The following is a 21,822-nucleotide window of genomic DNA, read 5'->3' as shown; positions in this document are numbered from 1 at the left end:
TCAATGTCAATGTAGCTATCATAATATGTCATTATAAGAGCATCTCCAATGGCGGACGTCCGGTCGGACATCCGCGACTGGCGACCGGGACGTCCGCCATTGTGGCGTTTCAACTCGGATACGGACGTTCCGTAAGGACGTCGGATGTCCTCGGACGTGCGGGCGACGGGCGGGCGGACGTCTGCCATTGTGGTGTGGGTCGGACGTCCGGTATTTAATTTTTTTAAAACTCTATATATACGTCTCGTTGAACTTCATTTCATTCGCACTACTTGTGTTAACAAGTTTCTCTCTCTACATCTCTATTTTCAAGTATATCTAGAATGGCTAGTGACAGTGATAGCGAGGATGAATTGGAGGTCGCTGTAGAAGGTGCGATAGATAGACTGCTACACCAGAGGGAGCAGCGGCGGCAGCAGGCGGCGGTACATCGGCCGATCCGTCGTCGAACTACAATACTCCGTGACCACATTGCTGCACATATTCGGTTGTATCAGGACTACTTCGCTCCGCAGCCGCGTTTTGGGGATGCCTTATTCCGGCGACGTTTTAGGATGCATCGTCCGCTGTTTATGCATATCGTGGGTGCTTTAGAGAGAAGATACATGTATTTTAGGATCAGGGAGGATGCAGGTGGCAAACCCGGACTCACGCCCTTACAGAAGTGCACTGTCGCAATCAGACAACTGGCGTACGGAGGCGCGGCCGACATGTTCGACGAGTACCTCCACATTGGCGAGTCGACAGCCGTCGAGTGTCTGCAGAATTTTTGCACGTGCGTGAGAGCGATATTCGGGGAGCGGTATCTTCGGAGTCCGAGCCCCGAAGACTGCCAGAGGCTGATAGATATGCATGGGTCGGTGCACGGGTTCCCTGGGATGTTGGGCAACATAGATTGTATGCATTGGGAATGGAAGAACTGCCCCGCCGCCTGGAAGGGGATGTACACTACGGGCTTCAAAGCCAAGCATCCCACGATGATCCTTGAAGCTGTAGCTGACTACCGGATGTGGATATGGCATGCTTATTTTGGAGTCGCCAGGTCGAACAACGACATCAACGTTCTCCAGTCGCCGCCCCTGTTCAACGTTCAGTGCAATGGCGTTGGTCCCGCCATCAGTTTCGTCGCCAACGACAACCAGCACAATATGGGATACTATTTGGCGGATGGGATATACCCAAACTGGCCCGTCTTTGTGAAGACAATCAAGCATCCGCTCGGACAAAAGAAGTCATACTTTGCGAGCCGTCAGGAAGCAGCGCACAAGGATGTGGAGCGGGCATTTGGTGTGCTCCAGAGTCGATGGGCGGTAGTAAAGGGTCCTGCACGGCAGTGGTATATTCCCAACATCGGCGATGTCATGCACGCTTGTATCATAATGCACAACATGATTGTCAAAAATGAAGCTACGGAACTGCCTCAGTGGACCAATGAAGATGATACGGGTGCAGGTCCAAGTCACAGCGTGGCCACCGCGAATGTGAATATGGGGGTACCTCATGGAGAGGTCGAGCGTATGCGTGCATTTGCCGACATGCGGCAAACAGATGCCCATGTTCGACTTCAGCACGATATTATCGAAGAGGTTTGGACGCGGAGGGGTTGACGTTGATGTTATTACTTTTTTTTGTTTTATTACTATGTAATTTTTTTTTCAAATCATGTATGTTTTTTTAATGAAATTGATAATTTTTCCCGTTCGTATTCGTGTTAAAATTTTATTTCCGTAAACGTAAATTGCTTTATTTGTGAATTTGTGATTTTTTTTATTGCGGGAAGTCCTAGTGGGAAGGGCGATGGGAAGGGCGGATTGTGAATGGGAAGTCCTAGTGACGTGACAGTGGGATGAGAAGTCCTAGTGACGTGGCAGGAGGTGTTTTTGGGAAGTCCTAGTGGATGTCCGAGTGGGACATCCGTGCATTAGAGATGCTCTAATACATATACAATGTCAATGCTAAATTGTGTTTACATATTCAATGAATCGTATTGATATGTTTAATACACTATATTGACATTTTGATCCAAAACCCTAATTTTGATAGTTTTCTAATTTTTTAAAATTTAAATAATAATAAAATGAAATTACACATGACAATTTATATACCACTAGATTTCTATAATTTTATGGTTTTAAATTAGTTGTAGTTAGCCATTAAAGATTGAGTTATCAATTGGTAGTGTATATATGTGTGCAAATGTAAGTTTTTGATTTATTTATATTTCTAAAAAATAATATTACGTGTTAAATATATGGTTAAATAAAACAGGCTATAATAGGTCATGATATTGGTGAGGTCATTGAAAAAATTCATTTTAAGTTTGCTAACATAAACTAATGAAAGCTTTGAAGAAGAAAATAAAATGAATGAATCTTCATTTTGATAATGATCAACCTTTAAAATTTCTGAGTTTGCTTTTGGTCTTGTGGATATTCATGAGCTAGTGCCTAGTTGTCATAGAATGATTAATCAAATATCAACGATATTTGAAAAAAAAAACAATAAATAAAAACTTTAATTAAATTTAAGTTGATATTATCATAAAAATATGCAAAACAATAGAATACAATATGGTGATATAAATATAGATAATTATTTGTGTTCCATTAAGCTAAAACTGAAAAATACATACACCACAATTTATCATTTTAAAAGTGTAGATATTCTTCTCGCAAATAAAATAATAATAACGTGGGGTGTTTCCGATATACATATGCGAAAAAAAAATCCACCTTGCCTGTAGAGGGCACAACGGCTAGTTTAAGCAACGGTAAACTCCAACGGTCGGAAAATTTTAAATTTTCCTCAGAAGCCAGTAAAGCTGCCCCACCTCTTCACTTCTTCCCTCCCCTCTCTCTCGCTGTCTCTCCCGCACTTCTCTTTCTTTCTCTATCTTTCTTTCAATCATCTTAGAAAACCACAAAAAAGCAAGCACAAGATGATGAAAGAAATGTGCAATGCGCCACCAGGTTTCCGGCCAACAAAATCTGCTCCCGCTTCACCGGCGAAGCCACTTGGCATCGCCCGGACCCATTCGGATACCTTCCATGTCACCAACAAGGTCCCGGCCGGCGACACCCCCTACGTCCGTGCCAAAAACGTTCAAGTGAGTCCAATTTCTCTCTTCTAATCTAATCAATCCGTTTAAACAAATATCTGATTTTTTTTGACATGGTTAGCTAGTGGAGAAGGATCCGGAGAGGGCGATACCCCTATTCTGGGCTGCCATTAACGCCGGCGACAGAGTCGATAGCGCGCTCAAAGACATGGCCATCGTGATGAAGCAGCAAAATAGGGCTGAAGAAGCCATTGAAGCAATCAGATCATTACGCAGTCGTTGCTCCGATCAAGCGCAGGAATCGCTCGACAACATCTTATTGGACCTCTACAAGGTTCCTCCTCATCCCTTCTCCCTCAACGATTGATCAAAATTTAACCAAAAAATCATGAATCATCACCATTATTTTTATAAAATTTGCAGAGATGTGGGAGATTGGATGACCAAGTAGCGCTCCTGAAGCGTAAGCTGTTCCTAATCCAGCAGGGCATGGCCTTCAACGGCAAGCGCACCAAAACCGCCCGATCGCAGGGGAAGAAATTCCAAGTCTCCGTCGAGCAAGAGGCCACGCGACTACTGGTAAAACACACGCACACACACGCTTAATTAAATTAAATTGAATCAAATTAGGGTTCAGAAATCCCCAATTTTAATTCATCGATGGTGCAGGGGAACTTAGGGTGGGCGCTGATGCAGCAGAACAACTACATCGAAGCAGAAGAGGCGTACCGGCGAGCCCTTGTTCTGGCGCCGGACAACAATAAAATGTGCAATCTCGGCATTTGCCTGATGAAGCAGGGCAGAATCGGCGAGGCTAAGGATACGCTGCGGCGGGTGAAGCCGGCGGTCATCAACGGGCCGAGGGGCGTCGACTCGCACCTCAAGGCCTACGAGAGGGCTCAGCAGATGCTCAGAGATCTGGAATCGGAGATGATGACTAAAGGCGGCGCGGATCGCGTCGAGCAGAGTAAGCTGTTCGACGCCTTTTTAGGCTCCTCCGCGATCTGGCAGCCTCAGCCGTGCAAGGAGAGCCGCGCCGCTCCCGCCTTTCCTGCTTCTGCTGCGGCCTTTGCTGATGAGGATGTCAACAGCAGAAACATAATCGCTGCTCCGGTCAATCGTTTAGCCGCCTTTCCTGCTGCCGCCGCGGCCTTTGCTGATGAGAATGTCAACAGCGGCAACATAATCGCTCCGGTTAATCGTTTAGCGGCGAAGAATAGTAATAACATAATCGCTCATCCGGTTAAGATTAGTAATAACAGTGTGGTGAATCTGAACATCGACGCGCAGCCGTTCTACTCGTCGAAGGTGGCGGCGGAGGGTTTGAAGAGGAGCAGATCAGGCACTGCAGCGGATCTCGCGGCGGCGATCGAGAAGGAGGATAATTGGGCGGACATTTTGCCGGATAGCAAGGATTTCGAGGATGCTATAATGGCGGCGGTTTTGGGAGGTGAGAGCGATGTGTTGAAGAAGAAGAAGGTGGTGGAGAAGAGGCTCAAGGTTTTTCAGGATATAACGACGTCGTTGAGCCCCAAAGCAGCATCATCACGGATTTTTTAACTGATAAGTGAAGACTTATGCTAATTTGATTTAATTTAGTTACAATTCCAAATTATTAATTTTCATTTAAGGATTAGAGATGGAGATGAGCTTGTTCTCCTTGAGTTCGACATGATTCGTGTAATCCCACACTATAATAAAATGGTTTATTTGAGTATTTTCAATAAAACAGTGTCTTTTTTTTTGTTTATCTTGATTTTCATTAAAGGCTAGATGCCAATTGCATCATGATTCGTAATCCCACACTATAACGACGTCGTTGAGCCCCAAAGCAGCAGCATAACGGATTTTTTAACTGATAAGTGAAGACTTATGCTAATTTGATTTAATTTAGTTACAATTCAAATTATTAATGTTCATTTAAGGATTAGAGATGGAGATGAGCTTGTTCTCCTTGAGTTCGACATGATTCGTGTAATCTCACACTATAATAAAATGGTTTATTTGAGTATTTTCAATAAAACAGTGTTTTTTTTTGTTTATCTTGATTTTCATTAAAGGCTAGATGCCAATTGCATCATGATTCATGAGATTCATTACATTGACATATTGTGAAAGGATTTTTTAACAGTAAACTAATGATCATATTGGTTTATGTCGTAGATATAATTGGTTTCCGAATTCCCAAAATACGAACTATGAGTCACGTTTTAATTCTGGAACTAATCGATATAATAATTGTATTAATTAATTTTCAAAATGTATAAATATATATAGAAAAAATGTTCTAAAACTAATTTATTTATAAAATAATACATCCATTTTAAGATATTTAATCTATACACTGATGAATCAGAAATTGTCATGTGACAAAAAATAATGTCAATTAATGTAAGTTTCTTTATTAAATATTGTAGATAGATGTGTACCCTGATGTCTACTATAGAAGTTTCAGTGTCACAGACTATATATTCTTATACTTTAATACCTCTTGAGAACTATGCTTATGCTTATGCTTATGCTTGTGTCTGTATTTTGCATTTAACTATTTTCAATCGTATGAGGAATTGTGTTCGAACAATGCAAATTGACTAAATCGTACGAGTGATAAAAGTTTTTAGTTTTTTGAAATTATAAAATATTGAATTGATCTACATTTCTAAAATGATTGTAATATACTTTATCTGTGCCAAAGTAGTTGATGCATTTCTTTTGGGCATAGGGTTTAAGAAATTAATTTGTTAAAAGTTAAAATAGATAGAGAAAATAAAATAAGAGAGAAAAATTATCAAAAAAAGAAATAACTCAATTAACTTGGGAGGGATGGAGAATTTATTTTCTATAAACTTATTATAATTAAATAGGAATAGTGAATTAAAGTTTGGCCCATGATTTAAGTAATAACATTGGAAAATAAGCAACCGTAGATTTAATTAATGACATTGGAAAATAAGCCTCCGTAAATCAAATTTATAAACTCTATGTTTAAAAAATGAGTAATAAATAATTAGTGTAGATGGATTGGATCAATAAATCTGTTAGATTAGAAATGGGGTAAAATTTGATCCTTTATGGGTGTTGAGGAGGAAGCTTCAAATGTGGAGATCTAGTTATATCTCTGGGCCCGCACTGTTCCCTGTTGTTATGTGTAGAAATGAAATCTCTGCAATTTGGTGGTATTTGACAAAGTCTACGGTCTACCTACATCCAGAAATGAAGATGAATTGGCAGATTTACCCCTCTCAAATGCTTTCTCCACAACATCCCTAATTTTTCCGCCTCTCTAGATTTGTCGCCGTTCACAGTCTTGAAAATCGCTTCTGCCAGAGTGTGTTTAGGTATATGCTTGAAGGTGAGTGAATGTTCGTCTAGATAATTGACACTGCGTCGGTGGAAGGTGTGAAATCTCGTGTTGGATTAAAATTGACATCTTTCTTGCGTTTTAGAATAAAGTTGATGCAATAAAATTGACATCTTTCTGAGGTGCAATGAATGCGAGGATGCTGAGGGAGGAGATGGGGGTGTGCGTGGAGGTGGCGTGGCGTTAGAGAGAGGATGTGTGTGGAGAGCGATTGAGGCGGAGATTGGAGAGAGTTGATCAGGGCGGAAAGGGTCTTCGCTTAAAGCAGTAGATGATTTCGTGGCCGGCGGGGCTTCTCTCCTCTTTGAGACAAAGCTTAACCAATAATAATTTGTGGGTATTTTGTTCAAATTAGTTTTTACAACTCTGATATAAAAAAATGATATAAATTGCATAGTTCAAGTTTTATACAGGGAACAATGAATGAACAACAGAATTCGGTATAACTGTGGGCCCTACATGCCCAAATCTCGACCAGATTTATTTCTTCTTCCCTACCCATAGTCTGTAAGTACAATAGATTAGTGCGTGCGTGCGTGCGTGTATTGTCTTAGATCATAGATGGGATGTGTATTCATGGGTGAGGACAATTTGGTCAGAAAGTGATTTTACTCAATATTGTGTGTCAGATAGTGCGATTCCAGACGGAGGGAGATCCCCACGGTGCCACTGAAACTACACTACGTCGTTTCAATCATTTTTCCTTTCCCTATTTTGGCTTAATTAAAAACAAATTAAGATGAATAGAAAAGTGGTTCCTAAAAATGTGCGATTCATTTTTAAACTCCATTTTCCTTCCCCTCCATTCTCACTCCCTCCAAAACGTTCTATATTCTTTTTCTTTATTCCTTTCTTCCACATTCCACTTCTATCTCTGTTTCTCCTTGATCAACATATGGTGTTACTAGAATTCTATAAAGCTCAATTTTAACCTCCAAGCTTGCACTCTTCAAGAACTCCTTGATATTTCGAGAACTCCCAAGGTATGAACGGCCAAAATTTTTGTGTTAATATAGTTTCTAAATACAATGAATTTTATGTATCTGAATTAATTTCTAGACAATTATTCGCTGAAATTTTGTGAAAAATGGTTCATGTAAATGAATCTGAATCCTTACTTGAAAATCTATCAATTCATCAATTTAAGTATGTGAATTTGGATTTGCTTATGTTTCTTCAATGTATATATAATGTGTTTTAAATAAGTTTGTTGTTAGTTATAAAATCATATTGTGTTTGTTTGTTTTCCAGTTTTGCATTTGATACACACCAATGGATTTGAGTACGGATTCTGATTACAAGCCTAGAAATTGTATGGAATTTAACTGCTTAGACGGCGCTTGGATGTATTGGGTTCAATATGGATGGAAAGTTGGATTCGGAGTAAAGAAACATTATTTTAACAAAAATAAAAAAAAATCGGGAAAACAACATCCTACAAATATGTTTGTTGTAAGGAAGGTGTGCGTAAAGAAGACAAAAGAGATTGCTTGGTGCTCAATTCCCGACATGAGACTCGAACAAATTGTAAAGTACGCTTGGGGGTCACTTATGTGAAGGGTGTATATAAAGTAAATGAGTTTATGGAAGAGCATAACCATCCCCTCCATCTTCCTGAGACAGTGCACATGTTATCTTCTCAACGTAACATTACAGACGTTCAAGCACATGAGATTGATTTGGCAGATGATGTTGGAATTATGCAGAAATCAACTTTTAATTTGATGACTAGACAAGCTGGAGGAAGAGATGGGATTGGTTACAATATATTGGATGCTAAGAATTATCTTCGGTCTAAGAGACAAAAAAGCATGGTATATGGCGAAGCCGGTTGTCTAATGAGATACTTTCAAGAGCAGTTATCTAAAAATCCATCATTTTATCATGCGAGCCAAATGGATATGGATGAACAGATAACTAATGTCTTTTGGGCAGATGCAAGAATGCTGATTGATTATGAGTACTTTGGTGATGTTGTGTCATTGGATACCACATATTGTACGAATCGTGATAATAGACCACTTGCTATGTTCTCAGGTTTTAATCATCACAGGGAGGCTGTGATTTTCGGTGCATCACTTTTATATGACGAAACATCAGCGTCATTTAATTGGTTGTTTGAAACTTTTTTGGAGGCACACAAACATAATAGGCCTCTTATTGTCTTCACCGATCAGGATCAAGCAATGGCAAAAGCGTTGAATGAGGTAATGCTTGATACATTTCATGGATTGTGTACATGGCACTTAATGTAAAATGGAATCAAACACCTAGGAAACCTTATGAAGGAAGGATCATGTTTCTTGACAGATTTTAAGAGGTGTATGTATGGTTTTGAGGATGAGACTCAATTCGAGGAGGCTTGGGGTCCTTTATTGAGTGAATTTAAGCTTAGAGACAACACATGGTTGAAACATGTATACAATGCGAAGGAAAAATGAGCACGTTGCTACATGAATAATGCCTTCACGCTTGGTATGAGAAGCACACAACTTAGTGAGAGTGTCAATTCAAGTATAAAGAATTGTATGAAGCCCAACTTAAACATCGAGCAATTTTTCAAGAATTTCGAGCAAGTTGTGGAGGAGAAGCGGTACAATAAACTAAAATGTGATTTTGAGGCATGCCAAAAACTACCTAGATTGAGGTTAGAGAACTCTCCTATGTTACAACAGCTTTCTAATATCTATACTCCATCTATCTTTGATCTATTTCAGAAGGAGTTTCTCTTGTTTGATGCTGCATATATAAAGCATAAAGAGGAAATAGGATCATTATGTGAATATGTTGTTGGACTAATCAATCATGATAGGGAATGGAGGGTGATATATGATCCTAACATGAAGTTGATTTGTTGTAGTTGTCGAAGGTTTGAGATGATTGGGTTGATATGTTGTCATTGTGTGAAAGTGTTTGATGTGTTAGATGTGAAATTACTTCCAGAGAATTATATTCTTAAAAGGTGGACAAGAAAAGCTAGAACCGGTGTGGTGCATGACTATATAGGTAATGAGGTTGAAGAAGATCCTAAGTTACAAATTACTGAGCGGTATCGGAGGCTACGTCTAATGCTCATACGACTGGCGAATGAAGCTTCTATTCATCAATCAACTTTCTCCTTGGGGCACGATTCAATTTCTGATCTACAAAAAAAGTAATGGAAATGCGTTTAGCTGAACACGTCCAAGACAACAGTAACAATGCAAACATCTCTTCAATGGTCCCTACTACAAAGGTACCAAGAGGATTCAAGAAAAGAATTAGTGTAAGAGGTTCAAAACGGTTGAAAAGTTGGGTGGAACTTCAGCCAAAACGGAAAAAAAAGCAAATCATAAGACCAAGGTACGTAGACTCATTATACTTTTGCATGTGGAAAATATGTTTTAATTGTTTGCATATTTTTTTTTATGATTGTAGGATGTTGGAGCACAAAATGCCATTGCCTACTTCTAGTTCAGCACTTTCGACATCTCATGCGTGCCCGGAAAGGACTCCAAATCATTTAAGTTTCACCGAAATGGTAATGGTGCGGTTCTTTATGCCATAATATTTATTTTGATGTGATTGGTTACGATTTATCCTTTTCTTTTTTTTATGTAGGTACCATTTGATCAAACCATGTTTTCTGCTGATCGAACATATTTCAGTGGAGATGCATCTAATGCTGACAATCGAGATCGAGATTATTGAAATTATTAGTCTTTTTGATTAAATAGACATTCCATGCGTGTCTCTATTGTATTTTTAAATTTAGGAACATGATCTCTACTGTATTTATTGATTTAGGAACATGATGAAATATTGACATATGTTTGTTATATCTAATGTTAGTTTGTGTATTTTGTTTTTATATGAGTACCAAATTTTAATTTCCTAAATTTAGTCTATTTCTCGACAAATTGGCAGGTGCTTTCTAAATTAATGTAGTACTACTTTATTTTATACACTAACAACTAATAAATGAATTAAATATAAAAGTATACAACGAAATTACTAATTATTTCCATAGATATATTGTTTATAGATTTTATACACTTTGAAGATTTGATATGATACGTATAGATTATAGGTAAGAAAACTAAATGTTTGAGAGATTTAGTATGATATGCACAGGGGAATGGAACCGTACTGGTTTAGAAATAAAATCAAACGCATACCCGATTTTGTAGGAGTTAGTTTTTATTCATCGTGTTTATTATAATAGTAATAAATTGATAAGAATTAGGGGAAGGAAAATTGAGTGAAACAATTTGTTAATAATTAAGCTAAAAATGAGGGGAAGGAAAAATGAGTGAAACGATTTGTTAATAATAAAGCTAAAAATGAGGGGAAGGAAATATGAGTGAAACGACGTAGTTTCAGTGCACAGCAGCTGGCACCGTAGGGGATCTCACTCCATTCCAGACATCACCAAAACAAAGAATGCATTTCAATTAGGGATTTCAAATTTTCAATAGCAACTAACACCAATACACCATGCATGAACTACTCTCTTCATCCGTGAATAGGAGTTCCATTTATCCATTTTAATCCGTCCACAAATAGGAATCCCGGTTCACTTTTACCATAAACAGTAATAGAGTCTCACATTCCACTAACTCATTCCGCTCACATTTCATTTAAAAGTAATATATACAAGTGAGACTCATATTCCACTAACTATTTTCTACCCACTTTTCTTAACATTTCTTAAAACTCGGCCGTTAATGAATGTGACTCCTAATGGCGGACGGAGAGAGTAAAAAACATTGAGACAATCTATCAAAATTTACAATTTTGACAATTAATTTTAAAATTTCAAAAAATTTAAAAATATTTTAAATTCATGATATTAACACTATCCTTTATAATTAAAAAAATAAGTAAACTTGATATTATTAGAAGTATTGAAAAAATCTAGAATTATACTCCATCCGTCCCAATAAATATGAAATAGAGTATTTGGTTTCTGTCACGTGATTTTATGCAGTGTTGTTTTGTGAGTTAATGAAGAGAGGGTAAAGTAACAGCGAAGAAAAAGTAGAGAAGGTGTTGTTTTCCTTTTAGGAAAACGTTTCATTTTTAGTGGGATAACCCAAAAAGAAAAATGTTTCATTCTTAATAGGACAGAGAAAATAATTGATACTCTAACGGTTGAAGACATTCTGATTATATCAGAATGAAACAATAAAATAAATCAAATTATAAATCAAGTTGAGTAAAATCTTCACTCCGCACAACAAATTATGTTCAGATTAATTTGTGCTCTTGGATTGACGTATTGTCTACAAAATAAAAATAACTCTCTCTGAGCACATAAAAGCATTACAAAACCTATTTAATTGCTAAAATCACAATAAAATAAATTTTAATCTTATTCTTCTTCATGTATATAGTTCTTTTTTATTCCATGAAATATAATCTCATTTGTAGATAGTTTGAGTTTTAATACTTCAATTGGTAAAATATAAGAAGAAATTTTTTTTTAAAATGGTTAAAACAGAATAGGAAAAAAATATGAAAAAGTTTTAATAAATAGAAATTAGACTAATTTTGATAGACTCAATGTAATACATAATAGTAAGATAATTTTTGGTAACTGAATAATATTGTAAATAATGTTCTATGAGATATTGGTCTCTAAAATCATGAATTTTGGTCAAATTTCGATATTTTTCACGAACTTTAAAATTGGTCTAAGATATCACAAACTTTACATTTTGTTTGTTATTTTCCATGGAAGTTCAATCATCATATCCAACCAACTTCCGTGCATGTTTTATCTTACTTGGAACTATTAAATTAACGTGATTTTTTACGTAAACATTTATCCTACTTGTAACGAACTTAAAAACTAATCTAAAATATCATAAACATTTCTCGGTTGCCCACATAGTGAAGATATCTTATTTGGCATGCCATGAGAAATAACAAACAAAATGTAAAGTTGGTGATTTTTTAGACTAATTTTAAAGTTCGTGGAAAATACCAAAATTTGACAAAAGTTTATGGTTTTAGGGACCAATATATCATTTCTATTATATGTGAGTTATAGTCCCATTCTATCATTATATGTAGGTATACAAACTTGTTTGCATTATTTCCATTGTCCCAACTAAATTGATATATTTCTTTTGTGCATATATATTAAAAAATTATGTTAAATGTGTGAAATGAAGATAAAATAATACTTCATAGAAGAGAGAATAAAGTAAGCGATATAAAAGAGTAAGTAGGAGAGAAAATGAAATAAGTGTAAGAGTGATTAAGTGTTTGTTTTTTGTCAGAAAATAAAATAACTCAACTTAATTCGAATCATAAAAATGAATACGACTCAACTTAGTTGAGACGAAGAAAGTACTATTTTTCCGGGGTGATTTTTTAATACATCATACTACGAGTTTATGAGATAATATAAATTCTACTAAAAATATTTATCCAAATAACATCTACGAATTAAAAAACAGAAACTAATTGCGCAATAAAATAAAAGATTGGTCTATTAGAGCATTCACGATAAGAGCCTATTTTCGAAGCCCATCTTAGAGTCTATCTCCATTTTTTCCTCCCACGTCGCAGGCCCATTCCAGAGGCTATCTCCATTTATGAATTATACATTAAAACCGCTTCCCCCCACATGTTATGTGGTAATCCTGAAGTCAAAAGCAGTGCATTCATCATCTCTTTTAGAGTTCGATTTTTGCGTTCTGCAACCACATTAGATTGGGGTGAATAGGGAGTAGTTGTTTGATGAATTATGCCACTTGCGTTGCATAGTTCTTCAAATGGGGCTACATATTTGCCTCCTCTATCACTTCGAATCATTTTGATTTTACAATCAAGTTGATTCTCAACTTCGTTCTTATAATTCTTGAACGCTTCTATTGCTTCATCTTTGCTTCTCAAAAGATAGATGTTGCAATATCTTGTGCAATCATCTATAAAGGTGATAAAGTATTTTTTACCACCTCTTGTTTGCACAAATTTTAAGTCACACACATCGGTGTGAATTAATTCAAGGGGTTTAGTGTTTCTTTCAACTGAATGAAACGGTAACTTAGCCATTTTGGCTTCAAGACAAATCTCACATTTATCTGTACTATAAACTTCACTTGCCTTTAGTAAATCAAGATTTACTAATATTTTAATGGTGTTTATATTTATATTTCCCAATCTACAATGCCACAAGTTTGAATGCTCAGTCAAGTAAGAGGAAGTAGATGCATTGTTATTGATAGCCAAAGGCTTTGGAACAAGGCGCGTAGCCACACTAAGCTTAAAAAGTCCATCGGTTACATAACCTTTTCCGAGGGACTTTCCAAACTTATACAATACAAACCTATCGGATGCAAATACAAGTTTAAAACCCTTATTAACTAGTATAGATCCCGAGACTAGGTTCTTTCGGATGTCGGGCACATGCAGCACATCCTTCAAGGTGATCGAGACGCTAGACGTCATCTTGAGGATCACATCTCCAGTTCCTTTCACTTCGGATGATGCTTGATTCCCCATGTTGATCTTCCTCCCATCAACAGGACTGTAAGTTGAAAACTTACTCCTATCGGCACAAACATGAGCAGTTGCTCCAGTGTCGATGTACCAGTCTCCCTTATTTTGAATCAAGTTGGCCTCTTCAGTGACCACAGCAATGAGGTCATTCTCGTCCCAGTCTTTGAACTCTTTTTCGATGACGTGGGCAGCAGGCTTCTTGCTCTTGCTTCGGCAATCCTTGGCGTAGTGCCCAGGTTTATCACATTTGTAGCAGTTGCCTTTCACATGTTGCTTTGCCTTGCCTTTGTCCTTTGACGTTGGACGATTTGGGCGAGGACATTTGTAGGATGGACCGCCTCGCTCCAACAAGTTGGCCTTGGCTTCAAAAGGGCCATGGCCTTTAGCCTTTTGGTCGTTCTTGCGCACGTCAGATTCAATCCGCAACTTCACGATCAATTCTTCAAGGGTCATTTCCTTTCGCTTGTGCTTAAGGTAGCTCTTGAAGTCCTTCCAACTGGGTGGAAGCTTCTCAATTATCGTGCCAGAAGTAAAGTTTTCTGGCAAGATCATCCCCTCGGCGGCGAGTTCGTGGATGATAATTTGGAACTCTTGTACTTGGTCTATCACTGGTCTTGAATCGACCATTTTGTAGTCAAAGTACTTAGCTATTACAAACTTTTTAGTACCGGCATCATTACTACGGTACTTTTTCTTTAGGTTTTCCCACATTTGTTTAGATGTGGTTACATTAGAGTATACATTATAGGGGCTATCATCTAATGCACTTAAAATAAAATTTTTACATAGATAATCCCCTTTGTGCCATGCGTCGTAGTCGGAGAAGACCTCCAATCTTGTCTCTTGATCGCTTGGCGTGGGTGGCTCGTCTTCCTTGAGATAGTGCACGACCCCCAATGTTGTCAAGTAGAACAACATTTTCTTTTGCCACCTCTTGAAGTCGGAACCTCCAAACTTGGAGGGTTTCTCGGCAGGAGGCATCATATCATCCTCGGCATCAAAGGCACCGAGCTTGGTCCTTGATATGAACCATTCATGTTGGCTCCAGTTGAGCCTCCAAAGTTTGTGTGGAGCATATTGCCCCCCACATATGTGTTGCCCATAGAGGACCCCACATTCGTGTTGATCTCAATAGATCCAACACTAGTATTGAGCCCGAAGGCACCAACACTCGATCCATTAAAGGATCCAAAGGAACCACTAAAAGTAGAACCTATCGACCCACTAAAGGTGGATCCAGTGGACGCCCCAAAGGGGTTGTCCCATACCGAAGAGGTATTTGAGGCAGAAAAGGAGTGCCTTGACCCATCAATGTTGATGAGAAAGCGGCAGCAGTGAAGGCGGCGGTGGCCGGAGCAGTGGAGGCGGCGGTGGCCGGAGTAGTGGCAGCGGAGGTGTTGGCGTTGGTCGACATCTCCAAGCAAAGGATTAGGTTTCGATAGTTTTAAGTTCAGTTAAGGTTCGATCCTTCAACGACAAGTCTATCTCGTCTTGCGATTGTTGGTGGAAACTGGAATTACAAGAGATAAACAAAAACCGGGCGTAATACAATCCAAGAAGGAAGAATGGAAACGGATAAACTACAACGAAGCTGTAAAATGGAAATTAAACTTAGCCGAGTCGAGGAAAGTCCTCTTTCCGCAAGACGAGATACGCCCCGGTAGTGCTCTCGGTTTGGCGTGTCATCCCCAAAGATAAAACGGCAACGTCTCTGGTGAAGCAGCACCGCTATCAGCAGAGCTCCGACGAACTGGAAGAGGAGAAGGGAGAGCTTCGAGAAGAAAGACTATGCAGAGAGAGTATGATGCTTGTGTGTATGTTCTGATTGCTTTGATGCAAGGAATGACTAGCCTATTTATAGGCCTAGTCCACTGCAGGGGTTATCTCAGCCTTGATGGTAGTCATCATGGCGTGGCTGTAACCGCCAGCCGTTACGAATTTTAAAGCAAGAGTGGTCGACGTTGAACCTGGACGCTGTACACGCCCAGTTCATCCGTCGCGTGTGGACTTCACTACGTGGCTTGATCAAGTTGCTGTCAACCCAGCTGATCAAGCCGCTGCATGCCGAGTTGATCAAGTTGTCGATCAAGTCGCAGCGTGCCAAGTTGTTCAATCTTCTGCATATGCAGGTTGACCAAGCGTTGGTCCAAAACATTAAGCTTGGGTCCAGGGACAAGCCCAAAGACCACCCAAAGACTAATTGCCAAGATCCAAGTCCAAGTCCAAGTCCAAGAACATGGGCATGATCATGATCATGAGCATGGGCACGGGTGTGGCTCGGCTCGGCGCGTGTGCGCGCGTGTGGGCTTCTTCAACCCATTTTAGTCCATTATAATTAAGTGTAGTAAAGTCACTTAATAAATACACATTAAAAAATTGTTGTCAATGATTGCCATGTGACTCATAAATATGTTTGGTTGTAGGTAAGGATAACGGATATGGAAAGAGTTTGGTATCCTTTGATAAACAATTTAATCTGGTATTCTTGATTTGTTCTGAACATTGGATATATATGCATCTATGCGAGCTGATTTTTATATTCTGTGGGGTTTATTTTAGAATGCTGAGTATTTGAAATCTGAGCATGAGAAAAGAGTGGCAGCTCTCAGGAAGGTAGAGATGAAGAATGCTGAATAATATATCAAGAGTGAGAAGGCGAAAAAGGAAGTCGAGAAGTTGGAATCGCAGATGATGGTTGCTGTGCAAGAAATTGAGACTACCTCCATAGAGATTGTCAAATTGAGAGAATCTGAGCTTCATCCTCAACTTCTTCAGCTCCTCAAGGGGTAAGTCCTCTGCATCGTTTCCCTACATTCTGCTCATCAACTTACAATTATGCCGTGGAAACTTTGATGTGCTACTATCTGTTTATTTAAATAACTGCAGCTGAATGTGCGCTCTCTCTCCAAAATGAATAAAAATAATGTAGGAATGTTATAAACATCACAAAAAAAATTTTCAGTGTCTTATAATCATCATCTTGTTTCAGGTTAATGAGCATGTGGAGAAGCATGTATGAATTCCATCAAGTACAAACACACATAGTCCAGCAGCTCAAATACCTCAACTGCATTCCGTCAACGTATCCCACCACTGAAATCCATCGACAATCAACACTTCAGCTTGAGCTCGAAGCCTCATCAAAGCTCAATGCGAATATATTCAGTCCTTGACAGGCTGGCTCCGTCTCAGCCTATTTCAAGTAGGTAACAATCCCATCAGCAAGTCCAAGCATGGCTCCACCATGTACTCGTTCTGTGAAGAATGGCAGCTTGCAATGAATAACGCTCCAGACAACGTGGCATCTGAGGGAATCAAGAGTTTCCTAACAGTCATCCACGCAATTGTAGTGCAACAAGCGGAGGAACAAAAACAGAGGAGGAAGTCAGAGTCGGTGTTCAAGGAGCTCGAAAAGAAGGCAGGCGAGCTCCGGTCGTTAGAGAGCAAGCATGGGCCCATCATATGCAATGCCAGAAACCTCCGGTGACACAAGCAAGGATCCCGTGAGAGAGAAAAGAGCCAAAGTGGAGGCCTTGAGGTCCAAGGCGGAGGATGAGAAGTCGATCAGTGTAACGAGGGCGATGACCATGAACAACCTGCAGATGGGTTTGCCTCATGTTTTTCAGGCGATGACGGGTTTTGCCAATGTGTGCACTCAAGCTTTTGAGTCCGTGATCAACCAGTCCAAGAGCACTAATGATTTGCACAATGTTAAGATGATATTACCTTCAAATAAATTATTTGCAGATCTGCTGCAGTTGGCTCAAGCTCTGAGAGGCTTAGTTTCAACACCATGTAAAAAAGGCTCAACCCCTACAAGGAAGGTCTGTTCTCTGCTAATCACATCTTCTCTTAGTGGATCAAAACGATTTTCAGCTTGTGTAATTATTCTTTGCTACTGTAGTATTTAGGTGACTAGAGTTGAATTTTAGATTTTTGTTTTAAATTCAGTTGTGGAATATGGTGTTTCCGACCTGGATTGCTCTTGTATTTTACTTTTTTTTTGTTATCATTTTGAGAAGACAGATATCCATTTCTTTGACAGTTTTGAAAATTATGGTTGGGTTCAATTTTTTCTAAGAAGTTCGCATATATTCAGAATACAGAAATCTTGTAGTAGGGACCTAAAGATACGTTAAATTACTCTCTTTGTTTTCACTCTAAACGATATTTTTTTTTGTTTGATATTCCACCCTAAATGGCACGTTTCTTAAAATGAAAACATTACTCTCTCTATTTTTTTTTCATTCTTAGTTAATCCTTCACAAAATAATACTACATAAAATCTCGTACTAAAAAGAAAATATTCCACTTATGATGAGACGAGGTGAGTATTACAATTTACAAATGGAAAATATACAATCTAACTCAATAGAGAGCGATTTAACTTAAGTTTAATATATATAAAAAGAAACTAATTTTATTGAACTAACATAAAATAGAAAAATATACGTACATCTATTTTTCTGAACGGAAAATAGTCTTAAAGTCGAACTCTTTTTTTGAGAGGAAAAAGAAAGAAAGAAAGAAAGAAAGAAAGAAAAGCCGAAAAATAAGAAAAGAAAAATGATAAAATAAATAAAAAAGTATAGCTCACCTACCGAATATGGTTTATTTGTGTCATCGTCTTAACCAGAAAACACAGAGAATTCACCACCTACCACAAATATCACCAAACTAATTCAACCAAATCACATTCACATAAACCGGCTAATCGCACAAATCTCCCAACTCTAAATCCGAGAATCCATCACTGATCCCCGCCGCCGCCGCTAATGGCTGCCTCTTCTTCTTCCTCTCTCTGCCCTAACCGCGCCCTTTCTGTCTCCTCCTCTTCACGCAGCCGCCACCCCCAACTAACATCTCTCCTGCGCCTCCCTGCCTCCACTTCCTCCATTTCCTCTGCCTCTCGCATCTCCTTCGATTCTAGGAAGCGTAATTTCGCGGTGAGGGCTTCGGCGGCTCCGGTGATGGATCACTCCACTTCTGCTTCCTCTTCTTCGCCCGCTGTTCCTACACTTGTTGAGGTCGATTTGGGGAACCGAAGCTACCCGATCTACATAGGCTCTGGACTTCTAAATCAACCCGACCTGCTACAGAGGTAGTTAATTCCTGAACTCTGTTAACTTGAATTCCAATTTAGTAAAACTACTTGATAATGACTTTGTCCGATGCTGATTAGCTCCATTATTGTGGTTTGATAATCATTAGCATGACCTATATATGTTTCTGATTATTCAGTAAGTGTTGGTTTTCTTTATGATATTGATCAAAGTTCATTTGTCAATTTATACCTAAAGCAAAGCGATGAGAATGTCTGATTTATGTTAAGAGTATGGGATAATGTTGATGTTTATCAAAATTTCTTGTTTCAGTTTAAAAAATTGATTCATCTGTAGCGGTGTAAAGATAATTCTCTATGTTTTTGATAAGTTTTTACTGTGTTATAGGCATGTTCATGGTAAGCAAGTCCTCGTGGTCACCAACACAACGATAGCACCACTGTATCTTGATAAAACTATATGGGCATTGACGGAAGGAAATCCTAATGTCAAAGTTGAGAGTGTAATTTTGCCAGATGGGGAGAAATTTAAGAACATGGTGGGTGTTATGCTTTCTTTTGTCCCCTGGGTTGGTTTGGGGGTAAATAACTGAATTATTCTGACTACGGTGAGGGTGGTATCTTTTCCTGCTTTCACAGGAGACTCTAATGAAAGTATTTGACAAAGCTATTGAGACACGAATGGATCGCCGCTGTACATTTGTTGCCCTTGGTGGTGGAGTCATAGGGGACATGTGTGGATATGCTGCAGCTTCGTATCTTCGTGGAGTTAACTTCATTCAGATTCCGACTACTGTGATGGCACAGGTTTGAATAGCAATGACTAACTGCCACATATATACAATTTGGTTGGAAGGTAGATTGATGTTTATTAATAAATATCGTTTTCATATTTAGGTAGATTCTTCCGTCGGTGGTAAAACTGGAATAAACCACCCACTTGGGAAAAATTTAATCGGAGCATTTTACCAACCGCAATGTGTGCTCGTAGACACTGACACATTGAACACATTACCGGATCGTGAATTGGCATCAGGGCTTGCAGAAGTAATTAAGTATGGACTTATTAGAGACGCTTCATTTTTTGAGTGGCAGGAAAAGAATATGGCCGCACTGATGGCAAGGTAAATACACGCATTAGATCAAATTCTCCTTATGCATATATAATATTAGGATAATTTAGTGTCATTCTTTACTGTTTCTTCCTGATACTTACTTAAACATGTTAAAATATTCCAAGTGATCAATTGAGAAATTTTCATTAGCTCATGCTAGATAGTCTACATACTCCTCAAAATATATTCCTTCCTACTCCCTCCAGTTACCAGTTACACCTAGTGATCCTCTGATTAAATGATTTATTATATCATTACAGATCTTGGCATGCACAGTAGGTGAAACCCTTGCTTTGCTAATAGATTTGCCTTATTTATCTTTCATCTATAATCACGTCTTCTTGTTTTCTTTGTGAATTTGATATGTAAACATGAAAGGTTTGCTTCTTTGCAGGGACCAAGATGCATTTGCTTATGCAATCAAACGCTCGTGTGAAAATAAAGCTGAGGTTGTTTCCTTGGATGAGAAGGAGAGTGGACTAAGGGCAACTCTCAACTTGGGCCACACTTTTGGCCATGTGGGTATTTGTTCCTCAATATAATGGCCTTAAGGCTAAACTAAACTTTGTTTTGCTTTGATGCATCCGAATGCATGACCTTTATTCTCTTGGTTACGTGATTGAAATATTCTTTCCTGCTTTACCCACCAAGTGGCAATGCTTTCTATCATTTATGTCTGGATCCCGATGAGTTGTTCTTGTTCTTAATTGCCTTTCTATGCAAATTGACAGGCAATTGAGACTGGTTTTGGATATGGGCAGTGGCTTCATGGGGAAGCCGTTGCTGCTGGCACGGTATGTTACTGTGTAGACTGCTAATTCTTGATCCCTTTTTTCTTTCTTGCTGAAAGATGCCATGGTGCATATTTCAGGTAATGGCAGTTGACATGTCTTACCGGCTTGGCTGGATCGAGGACTCACTAGTAAAGAGAGTACATAAGATTTTGCAACAGGCCAAATTACCTACATCACCTCCAGAAACCATGACCGTTGACATGTTCAAGTCTGTGATGGCGGTAAGATAGCATACTACACAAACAAAAACACCCTGTCCCTCTTTTTGAATCCCACTTCTTAGCCCAAATGTGTTATGTGCAATGCAGGTGGATAAGAAGGTGGCAGATGGGCTGCTAAGGCTTATCCTTCTAAAAGGTCCTCTCGGCAGCTGCGTTTTTACGGGCGACTACGACAGACAGGCCCTCGAGGACACCCTACGCGCATTTAGCAAGTTGTAGTTTATATAACTGGTGTTGATGGGTGTAAGCTATTTTTTGTTTGTTTCTTGTGTATCATTTCTCATAAGGTGTTTTGTGCCAATGCCAAAACTTAGTTTCTTTGTATTTCAAATGCTACCGATATTGCAATGATGTCTATCGAGAGTTATTCCATTAATAATGTCACAAATTTAACTCGGTTTGATCACTACAGTTTTTCTTTTGATGCCATATAAATTGAAGGTATGGAACTGGAATTGAAGCATTGGATTTTAAATTCTTATATCACAAAAATATTTAGATTTGAATTTAATTACAATTTCAAATCTTGAGTTCTACACTTTGAATTCATAACCAAAAATAAATATTTAAATTCAGATAGTAATTAAATTAAGCACGTGTACACTGTACACTATACATATATTGGACACACGTAGCGCACACCACTAATACAATACACACTCATTGCACCCGCAACACACTTCATCCACAAAAACACACACACAAAACACTATCCTAAAT

At 38.6% G+C, this 21,822-nt stretch overlaps 3 protein-coding genes and 1 pseudogene across 4 annotated transcripts; all 4 read left to right on the top strand.

The window, feature by feature from the left end:
- Positions 1 to 2,811: 2,811 nt before the first annotated feature.
- On the top strand, positions 2,812 to 4,951 carry LOC121775919 (protein POLLENLESS 3-LIKE 2-like). 2 transcript variants are annotated; one of them, XM_042173011.1, is made up of 5 exons: positions 2,812 to 3,106; positions 3,180 to 3,392; positions 3,482 to 3,637; positions 3,728 to 4,625; positions 4,921 to 4,951. In XM_042173011.1, the coding sequence occupies exons 1-4, from the start codon at positions 2,939 to 2,941 to the stop codon at positions 4,616 to 4,618; spliced, it is 1,428 nt and encodes a 475-aa protein (XP_042028945.1). In that variant the 5' UTR covers positions 2,812 to 2,938; the 3' UTR covers positions 4,619 to 4,625; positions 4,921 to 4,951. The 2 variants fall into 2 exon arrangements, with proteins under 2 accessions (XP_042028945.1, XP_042028944.1); XM_042173010.1 differs by lacking the exon at positions 4,921 to 4,951 and having other exon boundaries at positions 3,728 to 4,774.
- Positions 4,952 to 9,096: 4,145 nt separating this feature from the next.
- Positions 9,097 to 10,133, top strand: LOC121777051. Its single transcript, XM_042174176.1, has 3 exons — positions 9,097 to 9,761; positions 9,837 to 9,939; positions 10,020 to 10,133. The coding sequence occupies exons 1-3, from the start codon at positions 9,577 to 9,579 to the stop codon at positions 10,107 to 10,109; spliced, it is 378 nt and encodes a 125-aa protein (XP_042030110.1). The 5' UTR covers positions 9,097 to 9,576; the 3' UTR covers positions 10,110 to 10,133.
- Positions 10,134 to 16,146: 6,013 nt separating this feature from the next.
- On the top strand, positions 16,147 to 17,821 carry LOC121776664 (annotated as a pseudogene).
- A 710-nt stretch (positions 17,822 to 18,531) lies between these two features.
- LOC121777354 (3-dehydroquinate synthase, chloroplastic-like) lies at positions 18,532 to 21,508 on the top strand. Its single transcript, XM_042174594.1, has 8 exons — positions 18,532 to 19,011; positions 19,361 to 19,511; positions 19,612 to 19,779; positions 19,870 to 20,096; positions 20,482 to 20,605; positions 20,819 to 20,881; positions 20,959 to 21,102; positions 21,190 to 21,508. Exons 1-8 carry the CDS (start codon positions 18,686 to 18,688, stop codon positions 21,319 to 21,321), a joined length of 1,335 nt encoding a protein of 444 aa, XP_042030528.1. The 5' UTR covers positions 18,532 to 18,685; the 3' UTR covers positions 21,322 to 21,508.
- The last annotated feature ends 314 nt before the right edge of the window (positions 21,509 to 21,822 follow it).

The sequence above is a fragment of the Salvia splendens genome, chromosome 18 (genome assembly GCF_004379255.2).
Source record: "Salvia splendens isolate huo1 chromosome 18, SspV2, whole genome shotgun sequence".
In the NCBI taxonomy this organism is placed as follows: Eukaryota; Viridiplantae; Streptophyta; class Magnoliopsida; order Lamiales; family Lamiaceae; genus Salvia; species Salvia splendens.
The sequence above is the reverse complement of the archived record's forward strand: the minus strand, read 5'-3'. Positions and strand labels throughout refer to the sequence as shown.